Below are 14,130 nucleotides of genomic sequence, written 5' to 3'. Positions count from 1 at the left end.
GAGTCATCTCTGCCCATCGTAGGTACAGTTTAAGTATTAATCCTACAATCCGTCGGGCAGGCTCAGTGCATGATGGTGGCCCCTGAGAAAACCGGTGAATTATGATCTGCTGTCTTACTTGAGAAACACTGTGTTTGAGGCCAAGAGCATAAAACCCCATCGCAAAGCTGCAGATGAAAACATATGTATCAAAGCTGGATTCCTACATTCATATTGATTGAATAATTTGCTCATAATTTGAAGCCTTGACAATATTAGATTGGCCATGTTGAGTGTGGCTACTAATGTAGAATATCTCCACAGGGTACATTTACCTGGTTTTTACCAAATACTGCCCACCTACACCCCACCCTCAGCTACAAGGCAAAGTGAGTGATGCTGAGACTTGCTGTAGTCGTTAAATGCTCACAAGAGAAAAACAAATATATACCACATAGAAAGTATAGGAAAGGCCATCAGATAGTTTAGTAGACTAATGTTTCAACAATTAAAGAGTGAAATAGACCCATTGTGTCTGTCAGAGGATGTGATTATTCAGCCAATGTCAGACTGGGAAAGAAAGCACAAGAACGCTGGGAAAGAAATAAAGAAAACAAAAGATTACAGAGTGTTTGGGGCTTATCTTATTTTAATATCTAGACCCCAATTACCCCTGATTACAGCGTTATAATGAACACTCAAAAAGACAAATAATAAATGACACTCTGATTTGTCGTCAGACACCATCTTGCACTGCTGTCATCCATGCTCAATTCAAACCGTCTTCACTCCAATTTGTCTGTGAAGAGACCATCCTCTTAGCAGCGGTAGAGTCGGTTGATCCTCTGGATGTCAAGGCGGGACATGCCCCTTCTCTGGCCGATCTGCACATTGGGGTTGGGGATGGGGGTGATGGTTTCCAATCCATATGCCACAGCGAAGGCCGTTCTGCCATAGTGCATGACGGAGGAGTAGTCGTAGGGAGTGTTCAGGTTGTTGGTGTTCTGTCTATGGAAGTTGTAGGCCGTATTTGGGATGATGTTCTGCCAGTTGATCCTGACATAGCCGTCGCGGTCGCTCCTGGTCTGCTCATGCTGGAAGCCCAGAGCATGGTTGACCTCATGTTGGACGATGCCATGGTAGAGGCAGCCCTGCCTGTTGAGAGACAGCACCTGTCCACCTCCCTGTCTGCCCAGAGAAGAGAAGCACCCGTCTCTGTTCTCGACGCTGATGTAGTCGTACTCGTTGCTTCGAGGCACAAAGCGGATGCAGGTGCTCCCGTGGAAGGACTTCAAGCCAGTGTCGATCAATTGTTTATCAGAGCCGGAGAAGGCATTGCTCACTATGTAGGGAACGACGACATAGCCATTCCTGTTTTTCCTCCACAAGCAGCTGCCGCCCCAACAGACCATAGCATTTCTGGTTTTGGGTGCGATCAGGTCTCCCTCCAGCAGGAACTCACTGGATACGTTGTTGGTGGTCAGAATCCTGGTGGTGATGTCTATATCACCAGCCTCATTTTCACCCTCCAGGTCCTCTGGTTCACTGTCTTCCTCCATTATAGGATCAGCCTGGGAGAGACCCAGCAGCAGAAGCAGCAGGAGGCTGAGAGATGGATTCATTTTTAGTGTCTCTCCGATGGGTCCTTGGCTCTGAACTTCTCTGAAAAGTCTTGGAGATGGTTTTGGGAGCTTGATGTTTGAGCCTGTTCTGTCCTGCTCTTTTATACTTTGCTATACAGGTGTGTCTGCTTGAGGATTAAGGGCTGGGATCCAGACTACTAGGCCTAAACACATGTCATAAGGGAGGACTCCTCTGTCCAGCCTACTGTTTCAACATTGGCCTAATCCATGGCACAACAGTGGAGTCTGATATTACACAAAATGGACAAACCAAAGGTCTCCTCGAGTTTCAAAATGGGTTTAATTGTCAGCTGACACCTGTCCCTGCCTATTCCACAGTCAAAGACTGTTAAGCCCGAAGTTAAACTCATCTTGCTTTGACAGTCTTCACACCCTAAACAACTATTGTGCACTTAAACAAGGCACCTTCCACTGCTCTTGTGGCCAAATGTAGATGATTGGCTGTACTGGGCAGCTCCCAGTTAAGAATATGTGTAACTGGCATCCGGGTGGCGTGGTGGTCTAGTCCTTTGCCTACAAACACGGGGATCCCGGTTCGAATCCCCGTGTTACCTCCAGCTTGGTCGGGCGTCCCTACAAACACAATTGGCCGTGTCTGCGGGTGGGAAGCCGGATGTGGGTGTGTCCTGGTCATTGCACTAGCACATCCTCTGGTCGGTCAGGGCGCCTATTCGGGGGGGAGGGGGAACTGGGGGGGGGATAGCGTGATCCTCCCACGTGCTCTGTCCCCCTGGTGAAACTCCTCACTGTCAGGTAAAAAGAAGCGTCTGGCGACTCCACATGTATCGGAGGAGGCATGTGGTAGTCTGCAGCCCTCCCCGGATCGGCAGAGGGGCTGGAGCAGAGATCGGGATGGCTCGGTAGAGTGGGGTAATTGGCCAGATACAACTGGGGAGAAAAAGAGGGGGGGACGTGTGAGAATTAAGTGGAGTATCAATGATAAGGACATACATGCTCAGTAACCCTGCACTGAATGACTTAAATGTAAAGACAGTCTTTGATGGCTATTTATTGAAAGATAAAGCTCACCCAGTTTTTGAGTAACTGCATTATAGCTGACACCATCAGTGATCTCCCTCAGCCACCCACTGTAAGCCGGCACCAATCATCTCAGAAACGATAATTATGGCACAAAACAGAGAGAAAATTTCAAAATTGCTGAAGAGGGCTTTGAAGACAGAATGGGGGCTCGCACCACTCTCCGAACCATTTTAATTTAATCGTTTCAACCTCACCGACGTTTGCGAGTTCTCTGATGAAATGACTACCTCAGCATCATTTACTCTTTCCCGTCCGCAAGTGCCATTTTGTTTTTGTAAGCCCCTTGCTTTGAAATGGCACGGTAGTTGATGCGCTGACACCAAGTCCAATTTACTGTGTGTGTGGTTGAAAAGAATATGAAAATACAAAGCCGTCACATTCTTGGAGCTGTCTTCGAGGAATCGGGAGTCTCTCAGCTGATTCTGCTTTGGTTCATCATTACATTTTACAAAGAACTTAGTGTTTTTCAGAGAGAAGACAGTCTGTGGTAACATCTTCAATCCACCTCCTCTGTTCGCAAACCGGAAAGAGTTCCTGTCAGCGGGTTAGATGTTATATAAAGCAAGATATTTATTCAGCTAACTATGCATGCATGCATTATTTGACATCCGCATTATTTCATCTTTATCGATATTTTTAATGGTTGTAAATGTTATTGTTCTACAAACTAACCGGTATAGGCCGTTGGACATGGAACGTGGACAAAGCGCCATCTTCAAGATAAATTAATTTATTCTTTTTTTCCCCTTGTAAAAACAAAACCAGAATGACATTTTTTATTCTGAAAGACAAAATTTAAACAACACATTTCCTTTTGAGAAATGTTGACATTTTCTTAGCAAATCTAAAAAAATAAAACTATGCACGTGCGCGTGTGTGAAGAAAGATTTAGTGGATTAAAATGAGTAATCCACTGTTTCTCTCCTGATTCCGGAGATCAAACAAGTTTGGGTCTAATTTTCCCCTTTGCAGTTTAAAGCGACACCAGGAAACTTTGGATTTCGACGTTATCGTTTACGTCAGCTGTCGCAAAGAAAACCGAAGGGCTTTCTTTTTTCTTCCTCATGGCACAGCGACGAGATACCAACAACGTTTGGAGGTAGACGAGTTATATGTTCACAGACAAAGCGGAGTCAGATTGCCAGACCGTTCTTATGTTGTGTGTTTTGTGCAACTGCTATATTTCCCGGGAGGTTTTGCACCCGGTGGCAGACAAATTGCACAGCGAAAACAAAGCTTCCAGGAAACTGCTCCGAACAAACAGCGACCGTGTCGTTCTTCATAGCCATCACACGATGCAACTGGAAGGATTTTAATGATGATGTGTTAGAGCGAAAAAGGTACCAGGTGTTGGTTTTAATTCTCACAGCTGGATCAAAAGGATGCAAACATCATCTCTGTTATAGACATGCAAGGACGGTGTGCACATACGTACAACGACCCCCCCCCAAACATCATTAATGCACAAGTTATGGCAAAGAGGATATCATGCTGAAAGGTATAATACACACTTTTCTTATCAAGCTTGAAATATGATCATGGGTCAGTTTGACCTCAATGTAGTGGGAGGCTCAGGCTCAGCAACTTTCCTACCGCTGGAACCAATCCAGCCGTTGTATGTGGAAACTGAAAAGTTTTAAAAAGTCAAAAAAGTGCGAGGTCTCTGGTGGTCCCCCGGCATACATTAATGCCTCAGCTAGTTGTGTCTGCTGCGTGTTGCCAGGACAGTGTGATGTGGGCGCAAGATTTCTTCAGTACACTGCAACTAAACGTCTGTCTGAGGGTCTTTCTCGCAGAACTTCTCGCTCTCTCTCGCTCTCTCTCGCGCACACACACACACACACACACACACACACACACACACACACACACACACACACACACACACACACACACACACACACACACACACTTTAGACCAGAGAAGAAGAAACAGAAGGTGAGGATGAGCTTAATACTGAAGTCAGCTGGCTGGACACCGCTGCAGTGTTAACACTTCATAGCTGCTCTGAGAAATCCTCATCTCCGAACGCGATTCTGTCCACCAGTCTGGTCTAGACTCTAGCCTACATGAGTTTCAGTATTTGAATCAGTGAGAGGAATGAGTGGAGGGACTTCACTCGTGGTTCAAAAATGGAGGATTTGCTTACAGGATGTGCTTGAAAAAAATGTTTTTGATTTGTTTACGAGGCCTCAGTTCCCTTCCACCGTGGATACGAGAAAGGCTGAAATGAAAAGACGGTGACATACTTGCCATAATAGTTACGTTACAGTTGGATAGCGTGTAAAGAGGCAAAGTAACAGAGGAGAAACGCGTCGGGATTTAACGTCTTGCTGTGGATAAAGAAAGATCAATAACCGACTTCACCTGCCGGAATAACGGATGTTTCAGTTGGCGTGGTGTTAGCGCGCCATCTCGTGGAGGATCTGATCACCCAAACCTCAGCAGCTCACATCAAAGAGGAGGAATAAATTGATGGATCTGCTGTTATAGCAAAAAAAATAATGGTGGTTTCGTCATTATCCTTAGGCCTTTCTTTCTACCAGAAAAAAAATTATCTGTTAATCGACAGTATTGCATGAAAATGTTGGCAAGAAGTGTCGAGTTTTACTTTTTATGTAGTGTTCGTTTACTTTTAGACATTTCACATTCTTATATTACGCAACTCTTAGTAATACAAAAGTTCCTTTGGCAGGAATTGATTGTATGTAATAATTAGTTGGTAGTTCTTTTGGCTTACATTGGGAAATGGCAGCTTTGGAAAAAAGGTAAATCTTTTCCCAAAACAGATCAGAAGGAATAGACAGAATACCTTTTGGAAGAGCATTAGTGATAAATATGGCACGTTCCTCTGCTTAACGCGGCACTGCACAAAAAAATACACCGATTTTCCTAAAGAGCTTTTACGTGTCTGTCTTAAGATTGCATTTTGCTTCACCCTTTTCCGGAGTTTTCTTTTTTGCGCAAATAAAATGTATCTGACGTGATTAAATTGAGTTCATTTTGAAATGTTCATATTTGTGTATACTTACATCACGTCCTTCCAGACATTTACCCTCTTCTACTGCCACCACATGGACACGACACATTTTAGTACCCTGGGGCATTTCCAAGAGAAGTCCAAAGAAGGTTGAGTCAGTCATCTGGAGAGGTCACTTAGTTGAGTGATGAACTGTATGTCAATAAACGTTGTATCCAGATGAACTGATTCAACCTTCTTTGATTTTCTTACCTGGATTATTGAGCATGCATCAAGACATTCCAAGAGAAGTCTACCTTCCATCCATCCATTACCTGAAACACTTATCCTGCTCTCAGGGTCGCAGGGATGCTGGAGCTTATTCTAGCAGTCATTGGGCGGCAGGCGGGGAGACACCCTGGACAGGCTGCCAGGCCATCACACACACACACACATGCACGCACACTTATACCTAGGGACAGTTTGGTGTGGCTGATTCACATGACCTACATGTCTTTGGACTGTGGGAGGAAACCGGAGCCCCCGGAGGAAACCCATGCAGACACGGGAAGAACATGCAAACTCCATAGAGGATGAACCAGGACGACCCCCAAGATTGGACTACCCTGGGGCTCGAACCCAGGACCTTCTTACTGTGAGGCGACCGCGCTAACCACTGCACCACTGTGCCGTCACATGGAAAGTTAAATCATCAAAATTATAAAGTCAACACTCGTTTACTTTATAAAATGCAGACTTTTATAGAAAATCACACTGGTTACATAACAAAGGGAGCTGAAACATATGCTCTAAACTCCACTGCACCAAAAACCTGATGTACAGCTTTCCATTACTGATGTCCATTTCCTTTCAGCAACATTCACTTAGCAGTTTGCTAAACAATCAGTAGTGGGGAAAAAACAAACATTTCATTCAAAGATGTCTTCGTTAAAATAAAAATTTCTTGAGATTGCTCGCTTTTTCCTCTCGTATATTTTTAATGGAGAATCAATATATCCAAAAGAGCGATCTTTTATTGTTATTAAGGCCGTTACAGTGGGACAAAAGGCATGAAGCACAGCTGTGTATTACTAACCTTTGCTGTTTTTTAACGGTTATAGACAGATGTAAAATTGCTCCTCAATGTGACATGAACACACAAAAATAAAAGAAAAAAATAACCTTGGAGCTGGTGATGACATTTCTCATGAACACAAGAGTTGTCCCCGGGAAAAGATCAACACGGTTGGAAAACGTCTTCAGCATATTAGATCTCATCAGTAAAACCACCTGTTGCACAGGTATAAGAGCAGTAAATACTCTAGGATTAGCAAAGAACGGGTATTTTGAGCCCTGACTGGACGATAGCACTCACAGCACATGTAATAATGTACGCCAGCATCACACTTTATGTGCAATACATTTACGCTGCTGTAAAGAACCTGAGCCTTAATGTACGAGTACCACCACATCGACTTCCACTGGGACCATTTTCATTCTTTTGATTCACTCGTCAAATGTTGACCTTACACAAACATCAGTGAGATAGCAGAAAAACTGGTGAAAATAACAATTTGGTTTAGTTTTGCATGCACTCTCGGTGCATTAAGCAGAATACGTCCAACACGTGCATTACAACACGGCCAGACAGCAGGCACATGTTTTCTCATTTCAAACCAGTGACTTTCCATTTGAGAGGAAAGCCTTCACTGGACCGAGTTTGATCAAGGGTTAGTATTTGTGCACATAATGCTTAAGCTGTTCATGAGTAATACAAGCAAATGCCAATTTGTAAAGGATCTGACATGAGACATTATACAGCTGTCCTTGCATTTAGTTTTTTGTTTTCTGTGTACTACAAAATTCATTTACATACTACTGCACTATCTTATTATACTACGGTTTCACCAACTACACGAACCCGAATTTCATAGTCGATTTAAATCCACTACAAACCTTCACAAGTTATTTGCTATATTTTCTAAGCTTACAAGTACTTAGTACTGTAAAAATAAACTTACATTCTTTTTAGATTCTTTAAGGTTGTCAGTAGCCAAAATGAAAAACGTTACATAGCTTTAATTTTTCCTTCTAAGTCTAATTACACAACGACACAGAGTTTTCATTGTGCGCTGAGCTTCATGTTCATATATGGTAAACATGAACATAAGGCTTTACATCTTAGTGCAAGTGCGTCTCGCTGAGTCCCAGGGAAGTGCAATATGAAGGGTTTTACAGACCATCAGACACCAAGTGAATGTTGGTTCACAATGTGTGTGAATGGTACATCAAGTCTACCAACCACTATGGCAGGTAACCAAACATTCATAATCTACCTGTTTACACACAGTGGACAGTTACATTTGGGATGTACCCCATGGCCGGTGGACAAATATTGAATCCTATTCAACTCATGGATGGAACAAGTCCTTCAAAGACCAGATTACTTGGCTGATTTAATTTATGGCGAAACATTTCCACATGTCCTTTGGTGGAGGCTTTTATTTAAGGTGCCTTACAGAGCCACAGGTGCATACAGCTCTCCAAGTGGTCCCGGGAGGTGGTAGGTAGTTAAGTTTAGGAAGCAAGTGCACAGGTTCTGACCCTTTTCACATCAAGACATCTTAAAAATAGAGATCCTTTAAATGACAGTTCCCCATTTAACAACACGAGAAGCTCTGACGCAGAGATCCTCCCTGAGGTACAGTGGCTTGGTCATGGCTGATTGGTCGGTTTGAGGAAACGCTGAGATTTCTGCCTCACCATCTTGTGTTGCTGCCGTGCCACCCGGGCCTGCTCTATGGCCTCCTGCAGTCTCTGCAGAGGAAATGGTCAGAATGTCAAAGGGGTGCGAGTTGGGGGGTGAAGGTCCACGAAGCTACTAAGACTCATGCAAACACACACAAACATTTCAAAACCCAGAAATACATATAAAAGCATGCCCACAGGCTGATAAGACAGCATTAAGAAACAAACACATACAAACACACACATAAACAAGTAAAAAGATGCAGAAAAAGATGAATGGCAGCACAATTTCCCCCCTTTTTCTCCCCAATTGTATGCAGCCAATTACCCCACTCTTCCGAGCCGTCCCGGTCGCTGCTCCACCCCCTCTGCCAATCCAGAGAGGGCTGCAGACTATCACATGTTTCCTCTGATACATGTGGAGTTGCCAACCGCTTCTTTTCACCTGACAGTGAGGAGTTTCACCGGGGGGACGTAGCACGTGGGAGGATCACACTATTCCCCCCAGTTCCTCCCCCCGCCCCCCGAATAGGCGCCCTGACCGACCAGAGGAGGTGCTAGTGTAGCGACCAGGACACACCCACATCCGGCTTCCCACCCGCAGACACGGCCAATCGGTCTTACGGTCGTGTTGTCACAATGTCTCTGATCCTTTGAAGATGGCGCCCGGTGTTGCGTTGCCCTTGGAAACGGACCAAGTTCAAAAGACCGATTGTGTCTATAGGGACACCCGACCAAGCCGGAGGTAACGCAGGGATTTGAACCAGCGATCCCCGTGTTGGTAGGCAACGGCATAGACCGCTACGCTACCCGGATGCCCCAGCACATTTTTTTTAAGTATGACTGCACCCACTCCCATTACTTTCCACATATCAACCTCTATAGTACCTGGGCCAAGACTGGGGTCTTAAGGTTGACTACTTTCACTGACTCCTGGCCATCTCGCTTTGGAAACTTTAGTTTAGACTGTTCCTGAAGGAAAAAAAAAAGAGACCCATGCCATCAACATAAACATTTCTTCACAGAACAGAACAATGTTATCTCAACATGACAAAGAGGTGGGTGTAGTAATGTGTTTTCGGGGGAGTCCAGAATGGCTCCCGAATCTGCTAAGCTGACCTTGAAGTTACATAATCCTGATAAAAATGGCTGTTCTACTTCTAAAACAGTTGTTCTAATGTTCTACTTAGTAACTCATGTGATAGATAAGTACACCTAAAAAAAAGTGTGTGTGTGTGTGTAATATCAATAGCTTTTTGCAAGGAAAACCAAAAATAAAGTGTCCATCAATAGTAAGGCTTGTGCTACCTTGCAGTGGATGTTCAGTTCTGCTCCTGACACGGTTGGCGGTCTGTAGAAATTCTCAAACAAACATTCCCACTCTTTGTTGAAATGCCCAACAAAGTCAATCTCCTTCACACACATCACCCTCCTGCAGACAAATAACGCCAAAATCATTATTATTACTATTATTATTACTACATTAACAGCGCTACTACAGTTATGTGTCAATTGTTAGTGTGATTTTACTGGCTACTAACATAATGTGTTTAAGGCTCATTAGCCTGACATTTATCATTAACAGTACATCAGTTTAATGTGCAAACAATAAAGTGAATGACACAGATATTGTTGGAAGAAAAGTAAGTGGCATAATCACACGTGGAAACCCTAAAGGTTTAAAGGTTAATTTTTTCAAACTTCTTTTCTATGTCCCTTTGTTGCTTACTACTGTGCTTGGGTCATAACAAACCCAGCACATTTAAGCTCATTTTGAGGTTATAATGATGATTAATGATGCACAAGACAGGATTGTTAACCGCACCCACCCAACCTGTTATGAACGGCAATCTGCACCACCTGGCCCACTAAAATATGCATTAATCAACCACCCGAACCCGACCCGCAAACCTCCAAATTTAGTCCAGGCTACAGCAAAGTGAGCAGTGTTGCACTCTTTTGTTTTTGGGCAGTTTGCCCAGCATAACACACCGATTGCAAGGACTAGCCTATTATATTTTAAATGTCCTTTATTAATCCTCTTGGGGAAATTCAGTTACTGCAAATTAACCTAGCTGTGATCTGTGTCGCTAGAAACAGTGGGCTACCGCCTTCATGCCGTGGCCGGGGACCAACTCCAGTTCTTCCTTTCATCGCCTTGCTCAGGGGCACAGACAGGCGTATTAACCCTAACATGCATGTCTTTTTGATGGTGGGAGGAAACTGGAGCACCCGTAGGGAAACCCACGTAGACACGGGGAGAACATACAAACTACACACAGAAAGTACCTGGGACGGCCTGGGGTTCGAACCCAGGACCTTCTTGCTGTGTGGCAACAGCACTAAACACCGGGCTGCCATGCCGGCCAAATGTTAGCCTAATAACATCTGGTATCTAGGCTACTAAATAAACAGATGAATTATTCAAAACGGTGTTCTTTATTGTTGCATAGCAGCAAAACAAGTAAGACATGAGCTCTGTCTCTTTCTCTCACACGCATTCACACACAAAGTCTTTTCTTCCTAACCAAAAAAAAAAGGCAGTGTAAAAAAAGGCGATGGATACCACTTAGGGAAAAAACTCACAGGCAAAGCATCAACAACCTAAAACACATGCATTGACCAAAACCACACTCGCAAATTGATGATAAAGCTGCTTGTGTGTGTGTTTGAGAGAGAGAGAGAGAAAGAGAAGGTGGACTAGTAATGAACAGCCTAGCCTATTGCATGCAATGTTTCTGTTATAACTTACTGGGAAAGCTGCTTTATCACTTTTTGACCCACCCACCCGAACCCCTGATACTGATGCGCGGGTCGGGCGGGTTGTGGGTCGACTGTGTATCACTATTACACAATATGTGTAATTAGCACAAAATCTTTGTGCTGTTACTACGATTGTTACTATGTTCCAACTATGTGTTGTTACGTGTGTAAGGCAAACTACCTATAATCTAAATTTACCCTTAAGCGAGGATATGACTACAAGGTGTCCGTAACATAAGACCTCATTTTCAGTGTCTCGGTCCTGTCCTGGAATTGGCTGCACTTTTACACTGTTTTTACTGTCGCGGATTACGAGGACTCCTAACTTCATTTCAGGATCGACTGAGTGCACAACCGTCATCATTATCCCCACTCAGTGAATCTCTTTTTTTTTCATTGTCATAAACTTGTCATGCAAAACCTCCAAGAGTGACTGACGGAGTGTGTGTGACAGCAGCTGTCCTGCCAACGAGGTCAGCAAAATCAGCAGTAGTATAGACCTTCATGCACACAAAGTACAAGGAGTTTTTTGCTAAAGAAAAACAAAAACACATTACAGAATGTGCGTTCTGTAACACGCCCATCGCCTCTCAGGTTGAGGTAAGTTCATGTGTCGATCGAACAACTTGACCTACATGACTGCACGACTGAACGTGGTTTTACTCCTACCTATGTCATTGTGTCGAATTGGACTCACTTTGTTTTAGGTCTCAAGTCTAGACATCACCTTGGTCTCGACTTGGGCTTGATCATTTCTGGGCTTGGTACTGAATCGGTCTTGTCTGAGGTGGTCTTGAATACAACACCGTTACTCTATAAATGTCAACCCATTCAGTTTATCTCAACGTGCACTGGACTGATGCAACAAATCCTATCCCCGATGTCTTCTCTACACTGCATCCTTCATGTTGTGTTGATTGTGTATGTGTGGAGTGACAGAGACTGTATAATCTAATGTAAATAGTACAGTGCACTGTACACACCATATATATCTCTACACCATTACATTGTTATGACCAAGGCAAATGTGGCAGCGTTTGCTGGTTGATTGTAGAGTATGCTTACAGCAGTGGTGGATTTTTTTATTTTATTTGGGGGTATTTTTTCCCCCGCTTTTCCCCCTCAATTGTAACCGGCCAATAACCCCACTCTTCCAAGCCATTCCAGTCGCTGCTCCACCCCATCTGCTGATCTGGGGAGGGCTGCAAACTCCACATGCCTCCTCTGATACATGTGGAGTCGCCAGCCGCTTCTTTTCACCTGACAGTGAGGAGTTTCGCCAGGGGGACGTAGCTCATGGGAGCATCACGCTATTCCCCCCAGTTCCGCCTCCCTCTGAACAGGCGCTCCGACCGACCACAGGAGGCGCTAGTGCACTGACCAGGACACATACCCTTATCCGGCTTCCCACCCGCTTACACGGCCAATTGTGTCTGTAGGGATGCCCGACCCAGCCGGAGGTAAAACAGGAATTTGAACCGCTGATCCCTGTGTTGGTGGGCAACGGAATAGACCGCTACGCTACCCAGATGCCCCAGAGTGGTGGATTTCTGCTGTGGAAGTATAAAGGTTGTGCAGGATGACACAGTACCTGTTGGTGATGATAATGTTAGTCTTTCTGTGTCCAGGATACTCGCAGTGGTCCCTGAACACTTCCCCTTCCAGCTGTGTGATCTCTGACCGCTGGACAAAGGAAAACAAGGGCTATGAGGTGACATGCACATGTACATTCACCCCACCCTCCCGCTTTTTAACACACATCTGATGATTTTGTTTCCTGCATCAGAGATGTTTAAAATTTGATGTCTTTTTTCTTAATGAAATTGTTGAGCGCTTGTTTTCCACTATACTTTTATTATTTAAATCAGGAATGGTCAACATCCCTGTTGTAACTCTAACTGTTGTAACTGCAGGTTACAAATCATGGTCCTTAGCAAAGACTATGGGTTGACTAATAGAATCGGGTGTGTAAATGCTTGGTTGGAACAAAGACCTGCACCCACACCGGCCCTTTCTGGATCATGCTGCCCATCCCTGGTATATACTGTAATCCACACCCGATACCCTTGTTTTTTGTCATTGTTAATGCTGAGTTGTCTTTAGACGCTCCTTTGGTTTTTATCGTGTAGCCAAATTTCTATCTTTTCATGTTTTTTTTTACCATTTGCCCCACCATATTCAAGCAGTGTCTGCTGTTCATCTGTTATCGTGGTGTAAAAACGAGCGAAACTAACCTACATTGGATTATGAAGTGACATTTGTGTTGTACAAATCATGGTTAAATTATTGCTGCTTGTGGAAAAAAATACAATTTTCAGTTGAACATATGTTCTTTTGAAGATTCATACCATAATCATAACCATCCTGTTAGACAAATATACATAACAGGAGCCATCTGGTACATACTTTCATCCACTGACTTTTGGGTGCCATGAGTGCATAATAGACAGTATGGGTGGCCTCAGTTGGTAGTGAACTCCTATCCGTGGCTGCAGCTTCATTTATACATTAAACCATTTAATGGGAATTTTGAAGTTGTGGATAGGAACAGCTAGATGGAGCTATCAAATCTGAATGTTATTTGATAGCATTGTCTAGAGATGACGAAGGCATATGAGTTTAAATATGTGGGGTCAACTGTCCAAAGTAACGGAGAGTGCAGGAGAGAGGTGAAGAAGAGAGTGCAGGCAGGGTGGAGTGGGTGGAGAAGAGTGTCAGGAGTGATTTGCGACAGAAGAGTACCAGCAAGACTTAAAGGGAAGATTTACAAGATGGTTGTGAGACCAGCTATGTTATATGGTTTGGAGACAGTGGCACTGACGAAATTGAAGATGCTAAGCATTTCATTGGGAGTGACGAAGTTAGGACAGGATTAGGAATGATTATATTAGAGGGACCGCTCAAGTTGGACGGTTTGGAGACAAAGCAAGAGAGGCACGATTGAGATGGCTTGGACATGTGTGGAGGACAGATGCTGGGTATATTGGGAGAAGGAT

At 44.0% G+C, this 14,130-nt stretch overlaps 2 protein-coding genes across 2 annotated transcripts in view; both read right to left on the bottom strand.

Annotated features, from left to right (window-relative positions):
* Window positions 1–797: 797 nt before the first annotated feature.
* On the bottom strand, window positions 798–1,601 carry LOC130111093 (high choriolytic enzyme 1-like). Its single transcript, XM_056278126.1, has one exon. It carries the CDS (start codon window positions 1,599–1,601, stop codon window positions 798–800), a length of 804 nt encoding a protein of 267 aa, XP_056134101.1.
* A 4,758-nt stretch (window positions 1,602–6,359) lies between these two features.
* Window positions 6,360–14,130, bottom strand: part of vps13c (vacuolar protein sorting 13 homolog C) — a 163,369-nt gene continuing 155,598 nt past the window's right edge. The window contains exons 83-86 of the mRNA XM_056279041.1: window positions 12,726–12,817; window positions 9,680–9,803; window positions 9,260–9,343; window positions 6,360–8,440 (exon numbers count right to left, since the gene is read on the bottom strand). Coding sequence (XP_056135016.1) covers window positions 8,339–8,440; window positions 9,260–9,343; window positions 9,680–9,803; window positions 12,726–12,817 — 402 coding nt within the window. The 3' untranslated portion in view covers window positions 6,360–8,338. The remainder of the gene's footprint in view (window positions 8,441–9,259; window positions 9,344–9,679; window positions 9,804–12,725; window positions 12,818–14,130) is intronic.

Source organism: Lampris incognitus, chromosome 4 (genome assembly GCF_029633865.1).
Source record: "Lampris incognitus isolate fLamInc1 chromosome 4, fLamInc1.hap2, whole genome shotgun sequence".
NCBI lineage: Eukaryota > Metazoa > Chordata > Actinopteri > Lampriformes > Lampridae > Lampris > Lampris incognitus.
Note: the sequence above shows the minus strand (reverse complement) of the source record. Positions and strands in the feature narration are given on the sequence as shown.